General features: G+C 37.6%; 1 protein-coding gene across 3 annotated transcripts in view; it reads right to left on the bottom strand.

The window, feature by feature from the left end:
• Positions 1 to 4,048: 4,048 nt before the first annotated feature.
• acvr2aa (activin A receptor type 2Aa) overlaps positions 4,049 to 24,456 on the bottom strand; it is a 57,127-nt gene continuing 36,719 nt past the window's right edge. Inside the window, exons 5-11 of one of the 3 annotated variants that reach the window (XM_081368834.1) lie at positions 16,117 to 16,260; positions 15,291 to 15,434; positions 14,377 to 14,522; positions 14,012 to 14,126; positions 12,963 to 13,101; positions 8,650 to 8,780; positions 6,567 to 8,561 (exon numbers count right to left, since the gene is read on the bottom strand). In XM_081368834.1, coding sequence (XP_081224960.1) covers positions 8,367 to 8,561; positions 8,650 to 8,780; positions 12,963 to 13,101; positions 14,012 to 14,126; positions 14,377 to 14,522; positions 15,291 to 15,434; positions 16,117 to 16,260 — 1,014 coding nt within the window. In that variant the 3' untranslated portion in view covers positions 6,567 to 8,366. Of the gene's footprint in view, positions 4,139 to 6,566; positions 8,562 to 8,649; positions 8,781 to 12,962; positions 13,102 to 14,011; positions 14,127 to 14,376; positions 14,523 to 15,290; positions 15,435 to 16,116; positions 16,261 to 24,456 lie in introns of those variants that run through there. The other 2 variants (XM_081368833.1, XM_081368835.1) reach the window with 2 other exon arrangements.

Genomic DNA, 24,456 nt, shown 5'->3' with positions numbered 1-24,456 from the left:
AAATTTCCTAACCTACTTGTTAACTCTTTTTTTTTTTTCATCTAAAATGTGCATGTCTCTGAAAATCCCTTAGTACAATTGTTTTAGTCTCTTGAATGTTATTTTCTGATGTTCAAGACATTTCCAAAGTTGTTGATAGTGGTGATTCCCCTGCTCTTCACCTCAAAACAATGATGTCACAACAAGACTCGTCAATTGTTGGCGTCATTGAAGGGATTGAGATCACGAGTGTGAATTGGTGTGAAATTGCTGCGATAAGGATGAAAGGTAAGTAGCCGGCAACTGGTGTCCCAGGCTTCAAAGATGGCTATTCCACTTTTCACAAATGGTCTCTTTCCTCTCACAAACCATCCTGTTTCTCCAAAACTTTGACTTGAATATCCCTGGGCTGCATGTGTGAACCTCATCTTTTAGTCTTGTCCAGAGGTGTCCCATCCCCTCTGTGCTGTGATGGCTATGACATTCCTCATTACTGTACCATAACACTCTTCTTTCCCCTCAGGGTCCTGTACTTTAGGTACTGCAGGTCCTTCTCTGGGAGTCCTGGGAGTTCTGGATGTGACATTCCACATTGCCAACTAAAGTTGACAGGAGTGTGGCCAAGTGTCTAAGTGTTGTACATGTAGGTGTTTAGGATACTGCTGACAGTCTGAGTTGGGCTCCCTCTTTATTTTTGGGAGCCTGCCTGTATGAACACTGTAAGATTCCTCTAGAAAAAGAAGTGGAAGTTTCAGTCAGTAGATTTTTCAGTATCACTTCAGTAAATGCACATGGCATGCAAATGACCTTAAGACCTCCTGAATTATATATAATGAGCTACATGTATTCACTGAGGGGGAATAGTGAGCCCAGGGGCCCTTGTGAAATTGTGACGTGGCCCCATGTGGGTCACACGGATTATAGACCCAGGTTCAAGTCAGCTCATGTGTGAATGTACATTCACTGTGGAATGTTTTTTAGGCAACTTCTTCTTGGACACGTGATATTGACATTTCAGTCTGAAAGTGTGAAGAGAGAAAAGTAAGTCACACTTCTATATAGTGCATAATGTCTTTAAGAAACTCTTTAAGAGTCAAGAGTTATAATTTTCCTTTTTGCCTGTGGAGTGTAGACAGTTTTTTTTTTTAAATCACATTTATCAGTCTTCTGGACTGGATATAAAATTTCCCCTCATAAAAACTGGATACCTCTGTATATACATATTCAGTTGTGGACTGAATGGTGAAATGGTGGTCAAGTAGAATACCTGTCAAAGACAAAAATCAGCTATAGTTTAATGATTATCAGTATACAGAAACAAGTCAAACACTTGATCCAAATTTAATACAAGACAAAAGCATATGTCCAAATAAAAATGTAAATAATGTATTGTTGTGATCACCGCATGTGTTTGTTGTATTTTGTTATTGTATGAATTTATGCACATTACTACCAATAGGTCTTTAAGCACATTTCCAGATCTCGAGTTGTGGTTTGGACAGTTGAATTGCAATAGATACATTTTGTGGTTGAAGTAGCATTTGGCTTTTCACACAGTTTTCTTTTCTGCCTGAGACAAATTAATACATTTTATGAGTGAACAAAGTTCTAAATGTAAAACTGCTGTACCGCTAATATTAAAATGGTCAAATAAACAGAAGTTGATCTGGATTAAAACAAAACACATTTCTTAAAAAAACTTAAATGAAAATGAATTAATGATATATATATATATATATATATATATATATATATATATATATATATATATATATATATATATATATATATATTAGGGCTGTCAAAAGATTAATCGCGATTAATCGCATCCAAAATAAAAGTTTGTGTTTACATAATATATGTGTGTGTACTGTGTATAATTATTTTGTATATATAAATACACACACATGCATGTATTTATTTAAGAAATATTTCCATACATATACTGTATATATTTATATTATAATTTATATTATATAATATAATTTTTTTATATATAAATTACACATTTTTCTTAAATATATACAAGCATGTGTGTGTATTTATATATACAAATTTAATTATACACAGTACACACACATATATTATTTAAACACAAACTTTTATTTTGGATGCGATTAATCGCGATTAATCTTTTGACAGCCCTAATATATATATATATATATATATATATATATATATATATATATACATATCAATTCATTTTCAGTTAAGTTTTTTTAAGTTTTATTTTTTCATCTAATTATATTTTATTTCAGCTTTATTTTAATCACTGAAAACAAATTTGAATACATTCCATTTGCATCTCGTTGCATTTTTTTTTTTTAAAACTGGTTAAAATGCTCAGATGCATTGTGAGAAACCTCCTCTTGTGAGTTCTGGAGATGATGGAGAGGCAAATGGCAGATGTGCATGGAGGCATATGCATTGGCATAGTGACATCTGTGTTTGGGGAGCAGCCAAATGATTCTAGAGACACATGTTTTTCCCAAGAGGAGCTCAATGTAGATGTTAATTTTCTCCTCCAGGGATAATGGCTCTCTCTGATCAGGTTATTATCAACCACTCGGTCTCACGGGGCAGTTTGACTGACTCTAAGGAGTTGCTTTTGCATGGATATTGGACAAATTGGTCAAATTGAAAACACACCACATACCCAAAACACTTAAGAATGTGTGTGAAACATGTTGCTAATGAATGAATGAGGCATTTATATAGCACTTTTCTATGTACTACTGTACACCCAAAGCTGTTTACAATCATATCGGGGCCTCTCCTCAACCACCACTAGTGTGCAGCATCCACTTGGATATTGTGACGGCAGCCACAGTACAACGGCGCCAGTGCGCTCAACACACACCAGTTATAGGTGGAGAGGAGAGAGAGTGATGGAGCCAAATCAGGGAGTGGATGAAGTTTATTAGGAGGCCATGATTGATAAGGGCAGGTGGAGGGAATTTTGGACACCAGGGGTTACACCCCTACTCTTTACGAGAGGTGCCATGGGATTTTGAATGACCACAGAAAGTCAGGACCTCGGTTTAACGTCTCATCCGAAGAATGGTGCCTTTCACAGTATAGTATCCCCATCATTACACTGGGGCGTTAAGATCCACACAGACCACAGGGTGAGCACCCCCTACTGGCCTCACTAACACCTCTTCCAGCAGCAACCTGGTTTTCTAATGAGGTCTCCAGGTACTGGCCAGGCTCAACCCTGCTTAGCTTCAGTGGGCAACCAGTCTTGGGCTACAGGGTGATATGGCTGTAGCACGCTGTGAAATGATAAAACAGTAACTCAATGTTTTGTTACTCAATTTCTAAACTATGAAATTGAACTTTTCGCATTTAGCAGACTTTTTATCCAAAGTGACTTTACAATAGAGGAACATATTCAGCCAGAAAAACTAACAGCAGTCACAAGATCAGCCTCAAAATCTTCCTTATTGACAGAACAGAACTCGAATCTAGCATAACACAGTCGTTTTCAGTTACTAGTCAGTTTTGGTTTTCATTAACTAAAACTAAACTAATAAGAAAAAAAAAAAAGTTTGTCAAATGAAATAAAGCACAACATACATTTTAGATAAAAAAAAAACTATAAACGTAAACTATAAAAAAAAAGGTCTACTTTTGCTTTGGCAAATATTAAACTAAAATATACCAAAATGATATATAAGAATATGAGCTAATTAAAAATCTTTATAAAAACTATAATAGTATATAAATAGTAATAAAATAACACTTAGAAATGCACTGTTCACAGTTAGCAATGATTATCCATGTTCAATTATAGGTATTGAGTAAAAGCAGTATTCGATAGGTCATGTGATCTCAAAGGGCATCCTGGTTATAGTGGTTATAGTTTTCAGAGCTTCAGATATGAATGCTTCTCTGGCCCTACTGCATGCATTATGAACTCTTTCTCCTTTTTGTTATGTATTCTGGGAGAATGTGATTTGTTGACTCCCACACTGTTATTCAAGGACATTTACAGCAGCCTGACCAGGTGATTCAGTTCAACAGCTCAAAGAGAAACAGTGAGATGAGATGCCGGACAAGCAGTCCACTTGAATTTATATATAACCTCTATGGTGGGCGTTCAGTCACTGGACTGCAGAACTCTCCAGCTGGAGCTTCACTCCCTTTCCAGGTGAGTCTGGGACAAGAGACAATGCAGCAATTTTAGAAACACTAGAAAAATATTTTATACAATAAGGATACATAATAATAATGAACAAATCTAGATTATGTGCTAATGTTATTGATAAGCTGTTGTATTCATAACATTGGATTTTATTTTTTAATAGGCTTTTATGCTCACCAAGGCTGAATTTATTTGATCTAAAATATAGTAAAAAGTCATTTTTTTATATTTCAATGTATTTTAAAATATAATTTATTCCTGTGATGGCAAAGCTGAATTTCCAGCATCATTACTCCAGTCTTCAGTGTCACATGATCCTTCAGAAATCATTCTAATATGCTGATTTGCTGCTCAAGAAACATTTATTATTATTATCAATGTTGAAAACAGTTGTGCTGCTTACTATTTTGTGGAAAACGTGATACATTTATTGTGATTGTTATGAATAGAAAGTTGAAAAGAATAGCATTTATTTGAAAAAGAAATATTTTGTAACATTGTCTTCTGTTATTTTTGATCAATCTGATGCATATTTGCTGAAGATAAAAAAAGAAATAAATCTTACTAACCCCAAACTTTTTCAATTGAGTAGCATCAGTAAAATATTACTATCAAAAAGTGTACAACGAGGTGAAATGCTGACATCTAGTGGTGTGATCACACACAACAGCTATTCATCAAATACACGTCAAGCTTTGAGAAAGTCAAATTGCCAATATCAGAAACACAAAGAAAAATATATTTTTTTTTCAGATGCAGTGTTCGTGCTTAAACATTTATCAGTGGAAATCTTCACTTCTGTCTTTAAAACAGACAGAAATACGCATTACTATTTTCAGATGAGTTGAGTAATTGAGACACAGTACACATTTGAGAGCAGTCACTATACTTTATTTGAGGGGAGTAGTAGCATAAAATTTAATCTGTACATTATGTAACAATTACGTCTGATCAGGCCCTGAATGCGGTAAATACTCGAGAGTAAGGTGGACAAAAATGGCATGTCCAGCACAACAGTAATACAGCTGCTCGCACCTAAATTAGAGAGTTTTGGTAAAGTGGAGACATTCACTCAATGAGAAGAAACATTGTCACTGAAGTGTGTCTGAGAGAAAAGACAAAGAGAAGCTGCTGGTCGAATCCCAGGAGCAATTTTTGCAACGCTGCACCATGTTGTCAGTCGTGCTACACTGTTTGTTCAATCTTTTGAACGCTGTGAGTGGAAGTCTGAGGTAAAGGATTGATTCTTTTGTAGTGTTTTATCTGACCAGTTTAAAAAAAAGAGAAAGCATCACTTCTCATTTATCCAGAAAAGAAGAATGACAGTTGGGCCATGATATAAATTAATAAAACTAAGATACAGATGTACAAAATTAACATTAAAATATTTAATAATAATAATAATAATAATAATAATATCAATAAAGGATTTCTTTCTTTGTGACATAAAAAAAAACCTCATGCTCTTTTCACAATCTTAAACAACATTCATTTGTACATACGGTGCATTTTAAATTGAGTCTTCTACTAAACAGGGGGCTTTTTTTAAAGTTTGGCTTTTCATCTTATTCAACCTTCTTCCCAGATTCCCCAAATAAAACACCAAAAACAGACAAGGGTACAGGACAGCACCTGGTGAAAACACTCTACAGGCCAGCAGCAGTCACTCAGGCTTAGTGAATCTTTTGTAGTGTTTACAGTCAAAAAGTCAAATTGCAAGAACCTCACAAGAGGTGCTCTTAGACCGAGAGCACTCGTCCTCCTAACCCTAACCTGCAAAGAGCTTTAGTTTGGGCTTATAACCACCTGGCCTTCAATTTTGCACCTACAAAGTCCAACGGAAGGCCTTTGAAAGATGGCATGGGCCCTTATTACTTTACCATTCTGACAGCAGTCAGATGAAGTACAACAGAATGAGCTGGCTGAGAATGCTACAGTAGAGAGAGATAGAAAGCTTTCATTGAAAGGGCTTGATTGCATACAGTTGTATGAACCTGAACATTGTCAAATGCATCACAAGGGGTATAACGAAAGGTAATGAACCAACATTTCAGAATTTGTTCAGACAAGCAACAGAAATCCGATTTTGTATCATACTCGAATCCGTTTAGAAATTCGTAGTGCGAATGGGTGAAAAAAACAAGCAAACAAACACGAAACGCAATGTTTACAAACCGGATTCAAACCACATCCACATGTCCGAATGGTCAGATCAGATCTCAATTCATTTTTTCACCGTTCAGGATTTGACGTGATTAATATCAAAAGCAAAATGAGCAAAATCACTGAGCCACTGAATCATATTTCAGGTTTTGTTCAGACAGCAGAAATCTGAATTGGTGTCCGACTCAAATCACTTTAGTTTTCAGTCTGAACGGGAGAAACAACCCCACATGAAAAAACGATTTTTACAAGCCTGATTCAAATCAGACCCATATGTGGTTTGAAATCGGTTTAATTGTGAACAGATTTTCCATCATCTGGGATGCAATGAATGACTGATACTGACTACACTGTCTGAACAAATGGATCAGATTTCCTGCAAAATGACAGTTGATCCTAAAAATTGGATTTGAAAATCAAAATGGATTTAAGTGCAGTGTGAACAAAGCCTAAGAGCAGCAGCAGAGAAGCTGTTCATTTGAAAGACTGTCAGCCAGTCGGCAGAGAGTTACTGCATGTGTTCGGTCCCCGTTACAGCATATTATTATCTTAATACTCTCAGACAATCGGGCATCATAACATATGCATAGCATGTCGTAAGCTTGACGTCAACTTCAGTTCATGATGTACATTATGGTTTAAGCAATCAGCTAGGCGCTTATATTTTTACCACACTGGAAGTGGCCTGTGAGCTGTGAAACAGTCCCTGCTTAGGATGTTATTGCACATAATATGACCACACTAATAAGGTGTTATATATCAAGGGCCCTTGCATACATAATACAACAAGGGTAACCATAATGGCACCAAAGGGCTCAAAGCAAAGGGAAACGCTTCCTGAGACATACTGAGATACAGTTCTTGTAGAAGTGTGTAGAAGGTCGCCTGGCTGCTGATCTGAAACCAGTTTGAGGTGACAGACAGTGATCATAGAAAACCAGGATTGGAGGATTCCAAATGAAAATGGAAATGAGTGATGCCCTGAAGACAGGAAGTACTTCAGATTAACGAATAATTAAGGGGTTTCCATGACTGCTAACGGGATCTCATGCACAAGCTCCACGTGATAACAAAGGTTTGAAAAACAAAGGAAAAAAAAGAAAAAAAAAAAGAGAACACGAGGCATGCACATACGTCAATGTTGTGAGGACACCGCAAACCTATATTGGTAAGTGCTGTATTATTTTCACAAAATTCATATTTTCAGGGATTTTTTTCTTCTCAACAGGTCTCGATAAAGGTCAAAACGGTCACAATGCTAAAAAACAAAAGTATCACATTTTAAACAGCAGGGCAACACAGAGAACGGCTAAAAGAAAGAAGGCAGAACACTGGTTTATGAATGGCCATCGTTTCTTGGCATAATCTGTCATATAAAAAAACTTTTCCCCGTATTTAAAAAGCTTCCGTGCCAAATGGAGGTCATCGAAAAGCCTCTTTTTTTAATATCATATAGTGTTACAAAACAAACGTATTATTAGGATGAGAAACTGAGGTATACCTTGTCGAGAGGTTGGTGGTTATCTGACAGAAACTCTGAAAGCTTTCAGAGAAAACACGTGTTGATTTGGGTTGTATCGTCACCCTTTCTGTTGATATCTGTACAGCAGCGTCACACTACACATTCAAAAAGCTGTTTCTTATTGGCATTACAATAGTCATTCATATGAACACATTAAATGTGTTTTTTTACATGGACGTTGCCCTTTTTTATACTGAAATGACACTAGCGCCGTGCGGCGAAGTCTCGTTTACTCCTTGAACGGGAAAGTTTCTTCTCCAAGCAGAGAAACGACAACAACGTTTTTGATGCCGGCTTATAATCTTCCGTCCTTGCCGGAGCGCCCCGTGGTACTAGTTTATATATACACACACATACACTAACATAGCTGGCTCCAGGTGTACCTGTATTAAACCCAGATTCGGCGCAAAATGTACTGCCTGCATTTGCTCCAGCCGAAAGTACAGGACAATCATCCAGCACGTCTGAAGCCGGCTGTCAGAACAGCTGTCCACCACCATTCCCGACGCGTTTTCTGTTCGGTCAGCCCGCAATTCACATGCTGATATCCTCTAGTCATAGACTGGACTCCTTAGGGGGATAGTCCACGTTGGTCACCATGGTTACCACGGTGACTATTTCCTCTGGGGCAGAGATGCTGGTCTGCCGCTGCATTTGGACCACGCGTTCCTCGACACATCCCGCGGAGAGACGCGCCTCGGCCTCGTGGTCCCAACACTCCTCTATAGTCTCACACAGCATGGCCAGACCCTGTGAGACAAATGAACGCATTTTATATCAAGCCTAATTTTCACTCAATGAACGTTTTTGGTGAGGTTTTAGGATTGACGTTATGTACCGGATGTTTCTGCCAGCACTCCCTGAGAGTGGGCCGAAGCTTTTTGTGGACCACCACATCCTGCATGTCCTCTAGAGAGGGATGTTGGCCCACCTCCTCCTCAAACGGAAGCATGTACTCGTCAACTGGACCTTCAGAAAAAATGAACAAACATCTGCTCAGATCAGGAAGTCCAATCACTGAGGCTGTTTTCAAACTTGGTTCAGGGAGCTACAAGGGGTACACAGAAAATTTGCAAGACAAAAACAAAAAGTGATTTTTTTTTAGGTATATGAACCTAAAACATCTGTTTGGTTTTGATTATTATCATCTCTATTGCGGTCACACTCACGTGACATTGCAGTTCTTCATCATCATGAATGTTTATTAACTGCATGCATTTTTAAGCCATTTCAATCTAAACATCTGATATATGGTTTTCTGAGCGCACACATCCGAAGCACAAGCAGACAGATGGATGTCAGACGGTGCGTCACGCGAGTATTAAAATAAGTTCACTTTCACGTCTTATTGTGCTTAAACGGTCAAATACACAAAAGGTTGTATAAAAAACACAAAGTTCACATAACGCAGTCGGTTATGTCTGTGAACGTAAACAGCAAGTGAAGAAATCACATGTGTATATTAGATCTGTGTATTTTAGGCTGAGTTTACACTGGCACAACAAATCTGATCCTTTACTATGAATTTGTTGCACAAGTGTAAACACAAAAATCCGCATTAGATCCGATTTTTTCGCAACCAATCTGAGCCACTTCCAAATGTGGTTTTAAATCAGATATATATCTGATATCTGGACATCTAAACGTCTAAACACGCATATTCCAAGCCAATACAAGGCAAGGACGACACATTTATTCACAAAGATAGCGTTTTAATGTTGTATTATGAGGCAGACGTGTCTGTATGCGCTCGCTCACAGCTTTTTATTGAGGTGGGAACTTTATATTTATCTTTGTAAAGAAAAGAAATTGCGCAAACACCGAAACATTGAAGAGCTGGTTTTCAACCTCTGCCTGTGACTTTTATAAATAATACAGCTTCACTACTAAAAGCTACATTATATTTCTCTGCAATGAGGTGATACAGGGTTGCTGCACACTTAAAGTCAAATTTTAGGCTTTTTAAGACCCGAAGAAATCAAAATTAATACTGCACATTAGGAGTGAGCAATATTGACAAAAATATATCTTGATATTACCACTGTTGCCACTTACCAGTCAAATTAAATCATTAAATCAAAATCAATTTTTGCAGTGCAGAGGTGACACAGAAGTGGCATCAGAACAGGCATTAATATATTTAAACTCCATTTACAATTGCATAAATAAAGCTATGAGATTATTTTTTTTATTCAATATTTAAATATGAAATTATTTCTAATTTTAACGTTTTAATTAAAGGGTAGCTACTTTAAATATGAAACTAAAAGCGCCAGTAGGTGCCGGCAAGTCACTGTCTTAATAAGTGAGTTGAGGGAGTCATTCATTCAACCGAATTGAACTGACATTTACCAACTTTCAGACGTAATATGCTGCCGCGAATGTGAGGCGAATTGTCACGTGAACAAGCAAATCCACAAAGATAGAATAATAAAAAGAATATGTACGCTAATTAGATTAGATACGTCCAAGTCAAAGTGTCATCAAAAATGTACAACTTTTCATAAGTAAAAATAAGACTTTTTATGGCCTTAAATTGTAAAAATCAAATTTAAGACTTTTTAAGGATCCGTGAGAACCCTGTGATAACTTTGCTGTTATTAATTAAACCAACAAGCTTCAATTTTAGGCTACTTACTCGTGTACGTGCACACTCTCTCTCTCTCTCTCTCTCTCTCTCTCTCTCTCTCTCTCTCTCTCTCTCTCTCTCTCTCTCTCTCTCTCTCTCTCTCTCTCTCTCTCTCTCTCTCTCTCTCTCTCTCTCTCTCTCTCTCTCTCTCTCTCATTTATTTGAATTCATTAAAAAAAGAAATATTGGGCTTTATTTCACTTCTATATCTGAGCTGTAGATACACGAAAAAATTCTCCGGACTATATGTTCCGTCAGATTTTGCGCTGCAAAACATTCATGAGTCATAACAGCTATTATCTTGGACCACGCTGGCAAATAATCATGAACACCTGACATGAATTATGTAAATAATTTTAATAGCACATTCAAAACCAGGGTCTATCATGTGCGTAGTATCAAGATCACTGAAAATCATTTTGGAATTTATGTAAACACAGGTATCGGATACCAGTCACTAGTAAAGTTAATGTAAACAGGTGGGCCAAAAAATCGGATATGGTCAAAAGATCGGATTTGTGCATTAAGATTTGCAGTGTAAATGTAGCATACTATACAGTGCCTACTGCTATATATACTGTTAATATGAATCAAACAACAAAGGAAAAACAGAAAATCACTCACTGCTCTTGACTGAATAACTTAGCTTAAAAAGCTTTAATAAGAATGCATTTCTTACTTGAATGCTGCTGTTTAATGCTCTGGCGATGAGATAAACATGGCGGACTGTGTATAGCTCACTGAGGGCGGGGTCTAATAGAGCAGAGTCCGTCAGCAATAGTGGGCATATGTGACGTCACTGTTAGAATCTACAAACGGCTTATTCTGAGACATCGCTTATGATTTATGGGGATTTAAATAAAGGAGTGGGTGGACCATTTACCACACTACCGACATACATTTATGTTCAAACACCACGTAAAAGTGAATTTTGCCTAATAGGTCCCCTTTAACTATTTTGAAATGCAGTTTGTAGGAAATATAGATTTTTGGGGAAAATGTGTTCAGCTCTCCTTCCCGGCAATGTACATTCATTTAAGAATTGTTTGAATTTGTGTTGTATATTTCTAGATAGTTTCTCAACACTGTCGACTCTATCTTTCTAATCAAGGGTTGTAGTGCAACATTCTCTGTAAAGAAGCCTTTGAACAATATATATCACAAAAAGTGTCACACAAATAAATTCAAATATAATTGAAAACGTTTTTTTTTTCCAGGTTTATACATTATACATTATTTTATTATTATTTGCTTAGACTTGACTAGATTTACAACATTAAAGGCAATTATTTATTTGGGAAACAAGGCTTAATATGTCTCTCCTACATAAGTTTTCTGTATACACAATCATATATAGCTGCATTTAAATTTTAGAAAAGGGATAGCTTAGCTGACACAGGTATTCACTCAGGTGAGAAGAAAGTATTATATCATATAATAATATTAAATCAACATTCTATAGTGTTATCCGCAGAAACGCAAAATAAACAAGGGAAGAGAAGCTTTGGAGAATAGGAAGTTGAACAGAATGACGTTTAACCACCTGATCTGCCTCCATCACACTCTATCATCCATTCAATCCCATCATGCACTGAACTCAATGAGGTCGTCACACATGACTACCACTGTCACAACAGTCCCAGTCTGCTTCACCATCCACACCTGATCAATACTGTTCCATTAGACCAGACAGCAATAATCAATAATGGCGAGCATACTGCACTTAAAATGACAGGCTTATTCAGGAGCTCGAGTGGCAGTAAAACATACAGAAAATGTGTGCGTGTGTGATCAGCGAGTGCTGCTAGACTGTTACAACTCTAATATCAATGAAATTTCTACTATACAAGTAAGGGATAATACACAGCTAGGTGTGCATTACAAGATTTTAATGGAGGAAAATAATCACCTGACTGGAAGTATAAAAATGATGGTTATTTTCGTCAGTTATGACTCATTAAATCTAGTGTTTTGCACAGAAAATAATGCATTAAGATTCCATTTATTTGAATGAAATAGAACATGTATTTGAAAGAATTATTGAAAGGGAGAAAGAGAAAGAGACTGTGCGTCTGTGCAAAGTCTTTCTACTAATAGTGAAGCTTTGTGTTTAATTACTTCTAAAACAGCGATGTTACCATACCGCCTTGTTGCTGATAAATATATAATGCAGCGATATATATAATTCAGTAGCAAAACTAATTTATTAATAAAAGTCACAGGGAAGTATTGACAACAAAATTCTGTGCACCTGAATGTTTCTGTGTGTGCTGCGCGATCTCCAATCTCTGTGTGCGAGTGATCTGTGTTTGCATGCTTCAATGAAGGCAGCATATTAATACAGAATGTGATTAACCTGACTAGAATTACATTACATGGTTAGCATTACATGGTTTGAATGCACACTTTCCTGCCAATTCAAAGAATTGAGTATTCAGAAAGACTGTGGTATAATAACTGATACAACTGTAGTGTGTGATGTCAAAACGGTCTTAGAGGAACAGCAGCTCACGCATTCGTACCATCAGATGCAGTGCAGCGGGCCGCCAGCTCCCACATCACCAGCCCGACCGCATACATGTCTATCCTGAGGAAAGAGTCTCGCTGGAAGTTGATGGCCCCCTCCAACACCTCCGGGGCCATGTAACGCCTGGTTCCCACCTGGAGCGCACAGAGAGACCACTTTCTGATTAGCACAACAGTAAAAACAGTACATGTAAATACATATAGACTGCCTTGAGGAGTACAGCGTAAGGGAATTATGGGTTAGGATGTAGAGTAAATGCCAGAGAAAATTTTACATTAAAGTATATGAGAATGTTTTAATCATCTGGATGCTTAAACATACCTATAATAAAATTATGTTAATGACCGGCAAGTCATTACAACAATAAAAAAACAGTATTGATACAAGTCCTTCTACAATCTTTCTGCCAGCACTGCAGTCAATTCAGTCATGGTTTCAATATGGATGGTCCAGACAGCCTAATAAACACTACTAGTGAATATCTTAAGTTTTGTACGTCTTGTAGAACACAATAGGACAAGAAAGTTTATTTTTATTTTTTTTAATAAGATTACTTTTTTATTTTATTCAATTACTGAATGTTTACCTGAATACTTCAGACTGAAAATCCTCAAGCATTGTTTAATGATTTTATATCCATTTTCTATTGTTTTAAATTGTTTTATTTTTTCATGATTTTATTACCACCTGTTTACTTGAATAATTTCTTGGAAAAACTTCAAGATGTCTTTACTTCATCGAGAAACACTCCTGCTAAATGCCATGGTTATAATTGAATTTGTTATCATTTATATTATAATTTAACTTTTTACATAAAAGAGTGTGCTCAATAGCATATGTTTTTGTTGTGGTATTGATAATGAAATTTCACTGTTCATTCGATATCGACAACTGACATTTTGGTCTATTATGTCTATTATGTGGACAGCTGAGAGGCAGCCTCTGATACACCTCCACAGAATCACATTCATATTTAAACACACTTCACACAGCCAACCCTCGCACAAGGGCGGCACTTCAATCAGCACCAGCTCCAACACTTACCTGTCCATGCGTGTCTCCAGCTGACTTTCCTGCCTCAAACTTCAGAGCCAGACCAAAATCAGCTATACAAGCCGTCAGGTTTGTCTTCAGCAGAACGTTCTTGCTCTTAATATCCCTGTGCATGTATAATACAAGTTTAAATATGTAAAAATTGCTTAAATTGATCATAAACAAAGATATTTTTAAGACTGCTTCAGCAGTTTGTGTCTATACAATGAAAGTCAATGGGGTCTAAAACAACACTATTTTGTGACAGTAAGTCATAAAGGTTTGAAACAACATGCGAGACAAGATTTAGACCAAATGTCCACCGTTCAATATATCTAAGAACCACAATGGTTTTTAGATAGTTGTATATTTCTAACCTGTGTGCGATGGCCGGTTTGTGGCCATCTCTGTGTCCTGGGAAGTCAGAGTGCAAGTAAGCCAGTCCTCGAGCCATGGTCTGAGCGATGTGACACAGCTCGTTCCACGTCACTACGTTGGCCTTCAGGTAGTCTGTCAGGGAGCCCTGCACACAGAAAGCAGAGACTCGTGGATCAATCATGGCTGTGCTTCAGCCTGCAGTATAAACAACTAAAACCTTTTAACTCGCAACAAAAAGTATAAACTCAGGAATAACAAAAGACTGACTGCTGATAAAAGTAAAAAAAAAAAAAAACTGTGAAAAAAAGGGAAAAACTCTTTGAGCACTATTGTAGCACATATTGACTAAAAAATATTGAATCATCTTTTTATGAAAATGATTTCTTTTGTATAATTGGATCCTACCGGGCATCAACATGACATATGAAAAACGTTTCTTTTGTAATGAATCTTTTGTCACTTCATTCTTTCTGCCCCTTAAGAACATCTCAAGCAGAAGACCTTCATAACAAAATGTTTTATAGACACAGCAAATTTATTACATCAATGGCATTCAAAACATAGCCATGCGATGTGATGTATTAATTCTCTTTCTCATTTATCACTCTTTTTTTGTCATGTTTATTTGAGTGTTCAGCTACTGGGATTGGTAATTTCAATGAGCAAAACTCAAGTCTTTAGTCTAAAGTTCAAAGTCTTAATAAAAATGTATATATCAAATAAATAAAAGACTTAAAAAAATAAATAAATCATTAGCAACACTGCAAAAAAAAAAAAAAAGAATATAAGGTAATCCCTGCTGATAATGATGGCAGAGAGATTTGTAAACTTTGAGAAACTAAAATATGGATCTAGAAATGTTCCTCCTTTTAAGTGCAAGCCAATGCTGTCCAGCCCCCATTTAGTTCCAGACCTTTTCATGGTAAGCTGTGATGAGCCACAATTCAATGTCCAGGTTGCTTCCTCTCTTCTCGGCCCCGATGAAATGCAGAACGTTTTCATGCCTCATGCCAGGGAGATTGTAAATGTCATACTCATTCTGCCAAGACAGCTTGTCCTGAGAAAGACACAAAGTACACAGTTATTACAGCATACTGGCATGATGGGCAAACCCCTAAACACTGATCCACTGGTCAGTCGACATCAGTAGGGCTGCTAACTGACCATTAAAACAATTGACACATCGAGTCTTAGCTGACATTCACAATCAACTATTATTTAAGTAAGCAGTCATTTACCAGAGCAAATTATTACATGGGTGGTTGATGGATGAAACATGATTTCACCAAACACCAAACTCTAAGCTGTAACTCTATGAGAGAGACAGCTCCTGTTAGATGTGTTTCCACTGAGGAATTTTCATTTCATTTCAAGAAATACATATTTATCTTTATTAATTTATGTTTTGTAATTTAATTAATGTATATTTAACACTTTCCTATTGGAATTTATTGTAAAAATGTAAATTATTCCAGTGAATTTTCAGCAGTCCTTTCTTCAGTGTCACACCCTTCAGAAATCATTCTAATATTCCCAATTTTTCTCAGATTATTTGATGCACAGAAATTTTAAATCTGCATTTATTTGAAATAGAAATGCTTTGTAACAATGTAATGTTTGTGTGCTTCACAGGCTGACACATGGCTCAGCTCCACGTTTGGCTGTGTAATTGGTTAAGCAGGTTAGATTAACTCATCAGCTTTAGAAGCTGATTCCCTGGCCTTGGGTCCACGTGGTACCTGAATGGGGAATATCTTCACTGCCACATAGTCATTAAGCAGCTGAGCCTTCCACACACAGCCAAAGCGCCCTCTAGCTTTGATTTCCAACAACTGCAGTGGCTTCTGAACCAGGGTGGGAGATGGCGGCATGGGTCCAGGGTCCTATAAAGACAACAAATAAGGAAGTGTAAGCTATAGGGTTGGTTAAACAGACCATCTGTAGGTGTGATAACTGCTGTAGACTTCATCACTATGGTGACCATCCTCAAACAGCATGTTTCACAGCGACTCTCTAAATAACACTCTGGCTGTGCTGATATCTAAACACCCTATGCAGGGTTATTAGAGTGACATCATTAACCACCAAGGTCATTTCAATAAGATGTGTGTACAGGGAAGGGCCATTCAAAATGACCTTTACAGACGGACACTGTCCAGAATTCAGACCCTGAAATTAACCCTTGACTCTTATCTAAAACATCATCTCCGTTTTGTTGATTACTGGTTCCACAGGTGAATTGTGATCCCCACTTTAAAGGGACACTCCACCCATTTGCACTAAGCTTTGCATTGTTAGAAACCCAGTCATATTATTGAATGGTCGTGCAACACTCTCTCATTTTCCCCTGAGACGGGAGAAATCCGTTATTTACCTCTTACACTTCCTCCCACAATGAAGCAAAAATCATCATTTTGCGTCATTGTCGGAGGAAGTGTAAGAGGGGGGATTTCTGTTGAGACTACAAGCACTAGTTCCTCATCTTTCCCAGGGGGCGGGACCCGCTCACGCTACAGACCTATTACAGATCAGTGGGTGGGACTTTACTCTCTGAAACTGAAAGCAATATCCTCCATCTTGTTTGAAGCTAAGCTAACAGGCGCTGTGGAGACAGATGTACAGTTATGACAATAGCGGAGGAGAGTACTCAATATGATATAGAAGAAGATGATTTCGGAAGTCTGATGCTTGAATCAGGTGTTTGTGGCTACCTTTACAAGCCGCATTATAGCGAAGAGCAGCCGAGGCAGAAGACCTGCCTGCCGTGGACGAGGAGCCCGGACTGGCTCGAGTTAGGGCGGACTGGTGGCGCCGGTGATCTCACTATGCAACTCATAGACTGTAAGATGCAACTACGAACAGAGATAGAGTCCCTCTGCGGCAAAGAATTTCAACAATGACAATTTCTCCTGGACGAAATCTCTGAATCAGACGAGGGCACGGACGTTTGTGTTGTGAACTATCCTAGTTTCGCACCGCATATGTTCTGACTGAACATCCCGGTACCATGCAATAATTCACCTTTTCGAAAGAAATACAAACGAGGAGTAATGCACTAATGAGTTCGCCAACTAACTAGACATTTTGTGTGAAATTAATTTCAAGCTCTGTAGCTTGCCTTGTAGATGGAAGAGTGATTTCTCTAGGCAGATATGCGCTGTTCTGGATTAGTGGGAGTGGCTTGCGGAGCTGTGGAATGTGGTGCATTGTGGGAGTTGTTGTCTTTCATACAAATGCGTCCTGAAGTTATTTTTTGTCTTTCCTCGGTCACGAAGGCACCAAATTCAAAATTTATTTTACATTTCGACTACATATATGACCCACTTTCAATAAAAAACAATGTTCCTATGGGTGGAATGCCCCTTTAAAGGAGTTCAGGGTCGGTTCATGCTAGATTTTATTTTCAATTGTATGTACATGAAAACGCAAGAGAATGGGTACACAAGCACATGCAAAGAATTTGTCTTCACTAAACCCTGAAAATCTGTTTGATAAATATAGGATCAAAACATCCAGATTGATTTCTTGGATTAAAATCAAGCACGCAGAAAACTCTCATTTTGGTAGTTTCAAGTCATGTTTTACATACGTTACCATCCGAACGTTTGGGGTTATATATTTTTAAATGTTTTTAAAAGTAGTCTCTTATGCTCATCAAAACTCACATTTTTTATACATACTGTATGTATGTACGTACGTACGTACGTATTGCTTTCAAATACATACGCGTATTTTTATACATAATGTTTTTAATACAATTCATTCCTCTTATGGTAAAAGTTAAACCGTTGATCAATATACTGTATCCTTCCTGAATAAAAGTATTAATTTCTTTAAAAAATAGATACAATCTTACCAACCCTGAACCTTTTAATGTTTGTGTAAGAGAAGTGAATAACACAAGCTACAGTTCAGAAGAGAAACTGCATGAATTTACAGTTCTAAAGCTAGTAATCATCAATACATTTTTAATCGAATCGTGAGATTCCAAAAGATTCCCACCTCTACTATTGTGCCAGATACCTTATATGAAATAACACATGCAAATAATACTAGCTGACTGTGGTGATGTGGTGGGATAAAGGTGGACCCATGTCATGCAGCTGAGCTGCATAAAGCTTTGACAGAAGGGGCTTATGGGAGTTGAAGTTCAGAGCTTGTTAAACATAATCCACAGCTTCTGTAAGTGGACCACAGATGTGATAATCAGCTGACCTAGTTTGTGGGTGCTGTGAAATGCACTGGCATGCCATTACACCTAGAAGGATTGAACCTTTCTGAATATGCCTTATGCAGGAAGAGACCATTTAGCAGTTCATCTAAATGCATGAGTGTGCTCTGTCTACACCCGACATGACCTTTTCTGACCAATTATCCTTTGTCAGCAAAACACAATAGGCTGTTTCCCGCTTATCAAATAAGCTAATCCCAGTTATTCAAGTGAATCAGTGTAAGAAAGCAATATAGATGGCATCTGTAGGCACGGACCCAAACCCTGGTGCTGTGCTGGCTGAGCCTGCCATACTGCTCACCTAATTCTCAACAAATTTCACACTGAAAATAAATAAATAAAATATTCTTCAAAATATAAATATAAAGACAATATATTTAACTGATTAAATAATTTTCACTGACATAAATATAATTTTATTGTAAGATATACATATATATATATATATATATATATATATATATATATAAAGCGTTTTTTTTTTTTTTGCAATAATTATTGTTGTCGCAAAAATACCTCAATTTTCTTTAAGCAAATATAAGCAAAATTTAATTAAATTATTTTACTACTAGGAATAAAAATGACCCAGGTACATTCTTTACAGGTCATCAGAACAACCTACTTTTCAGTAGCCGCTTTTCCACTGTCGGGCCAGTGCGAGCCAGGGCTTTCAACTAATAGCTAGAAGCACCAATCCCAAAACCACGCTGCGTTTCCACCATCAGGTCAGAAACTCCGCAGCGCTTCACTAAGACCCGCTCATAACACGCCTCTCTGGAAGAACAAACCCATCATTTCACCAGCAAATGGACGTTTAATCAGAAAACTAATCAGAAAGAAATCACTGGAAACTAGCGAGATTGTAAAATGAACATGATAAAAGCGACCGTTTGTTGGCATTTTTGTTGTTTACTTAAAGATTTAAAACCCAAGCATTGATGTTTTACCACAGTTTTACAATAATAAGTGATACATTGATCATAAGGAATTAATTATCCAAGATTGCACATTAGTCACACAGAAATAAAGTGGTATTTACCGTTATCACAAAAGAAAGAGGACACACGTACTTATTCAGTCGCGTCTCTTTCTGTTTATTTGTAGTCACAGGACAGTATGTTTACATCACATTCAGAAAGAATGATCATTTCTATGACCTGAGGAGCTTTAGCACTCTCTCCAGTGACAGTCCCAATACAGTTATATTTTCAGTCAGAGAAACAGAGGAAGCTCCTGAAAAAAAGGAGTTGCTTTATGTTATGACATATACGGAGCTAAATATGGATCAGAGAGTCCGATATAAAGAGACGAGATGACTTAGGCCGTCTCCTGACTTAGGCAAACTCCGCCCCTGCCCATGACCACTCCTCAAGCCCGAACTGGCGGGCCAAAAAACCCTGGCCATTGGCCCGACGAGGGCCGATCAAGCCCCAGAAGTGACAGTGGACCGTCAGTGGAAACACGGCTAATGTTAGTCTTAAGTGCTTGAATAGGTGGGGGGGGGGATGATAAGTAGGTAGGATGTAGAAAGGCTGTCCAGAGAGCACCTGCTGAAATGTGATTTGGAGTTCAGGCAAAAGTAGGACAAATGCAGAACAGGCATGTTTTTATATGTGGCCTACATTTCCACCAACTGAACATGGAGAGAGAGAGAGAGAGAGAGAGAGAGAGAGAGAGAGAGAGAGAGAGAGAGAGAAGAGAGAGAGAGAGAGAGAGAGAGAGAGAGAGAGAGAGAGAGAGAGAGAGAGAGAGAGAGAGAGCGCGAGAGCGAGAGAGAGAGCGAGAGAGCGAGAGAGAGAGAGAGAGAGAGAGAGAGAGCGCGAGAGCGAGAGAGCGAGAGAGAGAGAGAGAGAGAGAGAGAGCGAGAGAGCGAGAGAGAGAGAGAGAGAGAGAGAGAGAGAGAGAGAGAGAGAGAGAGAGAGAGAGAGAGAGAGAGAGAGAGAGAGAGAAAGGCACCGATTGTTCTGAACCGAGACTCCTTAGCATATGGATCTGGGTTGTTAACTAACTTTTTTCCAAGTCCTCAAGGAAACAAATGCCGAAGAAAACTACATCACATGACTGTGGGTGGGAGGAGACGAGGTTAAAGAACAGAACATCCATCATGCAGAGAAGAAAACAAAAAACGGTCAGGAACCAGGCGAAAAAGCGAACACTTCTGAGATGGCAATGCTTTGCTTTTACACAAACCGAGAGAGCTGACAAGTAATGAGGGAGGATGGAGGTAAGGGAGGGACTGAGCTCCTGAGGGGGACGTAACCCTGACCTCACACACCTACACCCACACAGGTCAGGGTCATGTTTACTTTCCCATTTGCCCAAACGTCAGTCACTAAACAGACACCACTTATAAACATGATGACAATAGGTCTTATGGGAAGTGTCTGCCCCTGGGGCGGCAGACGTGGATGGAGGCAAAGGCTGACATTTTTAAAGCATTCTTTTTCCAAAATAGAGTAAAAGAAAGAACAACACAGGTAATTTAAGAGGGCTATCCATCTACCCAGATGCCTGTGGCAGATATAGTATTTCAGAGAGCAGGTTACTGGAGTTGTTTGTTGTTCAAAGTCTGAAAATAAAGAGACCAGTGGAAAAAGTCCAACGGACATTTGTTTTACGGGTGAAGCATTCATCCCACAGATGTCCCGAATTCTTATTTCTTAAGCACCCTATAATTTTTGTCGATGCATGTCTGAATAGTTTTAACAGATTAAATTAATCTGATGCAAATAATGTTTTTATTGCACTCAAAGCTTTAAGCATTGTTATTAAGTCTACTGTAAATTTTCTGTATGGAAAAAATAATTTGATTTCTATAACAAAAAAGCCTCCCCATAAGGTCCATGACTGTTTACCAATACTAAACTTTTTGAAGAAAGCAAATGCATTTGGGGGCTTTTGATCTCTTGTGAATTATTTACATACAGTTGTTCATTTGGAAGACACATTTAGACCAAAGCAATGCACAGCGCTTTGCTGTAACAAATGGAAGCGTAGGCAGCACATATACAATGCAATGCAAAGCAAAATCCTTACAGAACTAAATAGATTTCTAAGTGCCCGAGTGCATCTTATAAGTTCTGACACAGGGATGGATAAAAGCATCAATGTGATGTTTAGTAATAAATCTTCAGGATGGACTAAATCTATCATCAACTGAGCAACAGTCTTTGGCTCCACACACACTGAATGACTAGTTATTTACTTGTTCTTGGACTGCCCAACATTACTGTTTAAGCACCTTCTGGGAATACAAAGTGATTAAAAAAGTTTTAAAAGGGCAATATCTAATACTTTTGCAGGACCCCGAGGTCCACTTATAATGTTAATCAAGTTTTCCTGGACCAAAAGTTAAATATTCTGGTCATAATTCAGTTTTTGCATACCATTTTAAACTTTCTGGCCCTAGGAATAAAACAGACTGCTTTTGCCGTTAGGATAACATAGAAAATGATTGCTGAGAAAACATAATATAATCAATATAATCTAAATAATCACTATACTGCTGCATTTCTTGCTGGGAGGGGAAAAAAATCCAGTTTTACATAACACGACCCTTATAAAACTAGCAAGGCATTTTTAATATTTTGCCGTTTAGGATTTATCTAGCTCATGGACGAACATCTGTCATGAAGCACATTCATACAAATGTAAATAAAGCTCAGGACTCATTAGAGAATAATCTTGGTTCATTCCAGTTTTTAAGAGTTTTGCCTCTCTGGCAAAAACTACCAAAACAGATTGGCAAACGAGTGTTTCACAGGCCCACAGCTTCACATCCATTAAACTGATCAAACAACAGATTTTTCATGTGCAATTTGTACTATTGAGAGAATGTCCAAGGTGTGACGCTGATTCAATATGACAGTTTGCTATGAATCTTTCAATATGACAGCAAATGTTTCATATGTTAAGTACAATAAAAACACTTTAAGCTGTTCCCCATTCCCACATTCATAACATTCATCTTTGCATACATTTGCTGCATGCTTGGAGACGTGCATTCATCAATCTCAGTATTGCCGTTTTACCATGCACCTAAATCAAGGGATCTCTGCCTGAATCCCCTGAATCAGAGGGGATTTCGTTTTTGTTATCCGTGCACTGAAATTCAGAACATCACAGATTGATGAGGCAATGTGCAGGGATAAACACAAAATAAAATCAGTGGGATATTATAGGAAAATGTGCTAACGAAAACAAAGGGGTGCTTTTGATTGCAATGAAAAAAAGGTTTAAAATGAGGTTCCAACATAATCTTGAAAAAAAAAAGATGAATGAATCAGGCTTTTCTTACCTCTATCATTATATGAAAGGCGTGCTAGTTGAGGAAGGAAAGAGGAAATCAAGCGTTAGTTTTAGTTTAACGTATATGAGATGGAAAGACGAGATGGGGAATTTCATGGTTTCTGGAAGACGGGTAAATCTCTTTCACTATTTCAGTAGGGAAATTTACTTGCTGGCCAGCACAACATATTTCTACAGGTTAACCCAGTTTTGTCTGTCCAAAATATTTAAGATTTATGTCAAGCCAAAAGATTGGAAAATGATTTTGTTATAGTCTAAAATCCATAAAAATTAGTTAACAAAAAACAACAACTTTCTTCTACTTTCTTTTGCTACTTTAATGTGCAGAAACTACAAGTAAGCCATGCAGAGGTTGACCATCATAGCAACACTGACTGAACCAATGTTTTATGTTAGGGATGGGACAATCTGTTTGTCCAACCAATGATTTTGGGATTTTGTATTTTTGCAATTCTGTTTGGTGCAGCTTGTGTTGCAAAAAGCACATATTTCATCTTTAAGATGAAAAAGGAATATACTGGTTTAGGCGTGGGCCTTAAGTAGATATTCTGATTAAAAAGCTTGCCTTACGTAGGAGAATTTCTGGCTTGTGTGCAATTTTAACTTTATGTAAATATATAACTGGAAAGAATGAACCTTCTGCCCAAGGACGCCACTCAACAGTTGCTGCTCGCACCTGAGGCAAAATCTGCATGTTACAGCAACTGCCAGACTTCTACAAGATACGGAGAGACTTCTCCAAATAAAATGGAAAACTAGGAAAATTTCAGAATCTCAAAAAAGAAAACACCAAAGATAGAGTTTAAAAAAAATGGGACATGAATAGTTGTTCAGGAAGTACAACAGATCTCCCTGCATTCTCAGAGACTTAATATTGTACCATACTCTTCTCAAAACAACCAACACTTAGCACACATTTTTGTGCAGGACTTTTTGTGAAATTTAAATAGAAAATTAGAGAATATGGTGTTTTCAGAGCCATAATGCAACAGTAAGCACATCCTCCCTATCCTTGCCAAATAATAATTTTTAAAAATCAACGGAAAAATATAAAAATGGCGATTTAGACGAAGAGCTAAATAATAATGAAAAGCTAATAATGCACAAGAGCTAAAACCTGAATATAAAGAAATAGAACCAAGGCAATGCATTGCACATGAATGCAGGAGCTGACCACATGGCCTTAAATACTGCAAAACTCGTGCAGTTGCCTGAATCTCCGTTTTTCCTGAAACAAGAAATTCCTTTCCTCACCATGAAGCCAAGCACTTAATGCGGTTAAAGCACACTGTGCTCTCTCTCTTGAGGGGCATGTTGGGTCTTGGGCCCTTGTAAGAAAACTGTTAAATAAGCGTCTCTCTGCCTTCTAAATGGTACAAGACTCTAAACTGGAGGCTGGGGGCCAAATGTTTCAAATAAAGACATTATTTTTAACTACATGCTTTAAAATGGCCTGAGAATTGATGGAGGAATGTTTCAATCAGAGCTATTCAAAACAATGTTGATGACAACTGATTAGGGCATCAAAAATGATTCTTAT

The sequence above is a fragment of the Scardinius erythrophthalmus genome (genome assembly GCF_964197995.2).
Source record: "Scardinius erythrophthalmus genome assembly, chromosome: 6".
Lineage (NCBI taxonomy): Eukaryota > Metazoa > Chordata > Actinopteri > Cypriniformes > Leuciscidae > Scardinius > Scardinius erythrophthalmus.
Note: the sequence above shows the minus strand (reverse complement) of the source record. Positions and strands in the feature narration are given on the sequence as shown.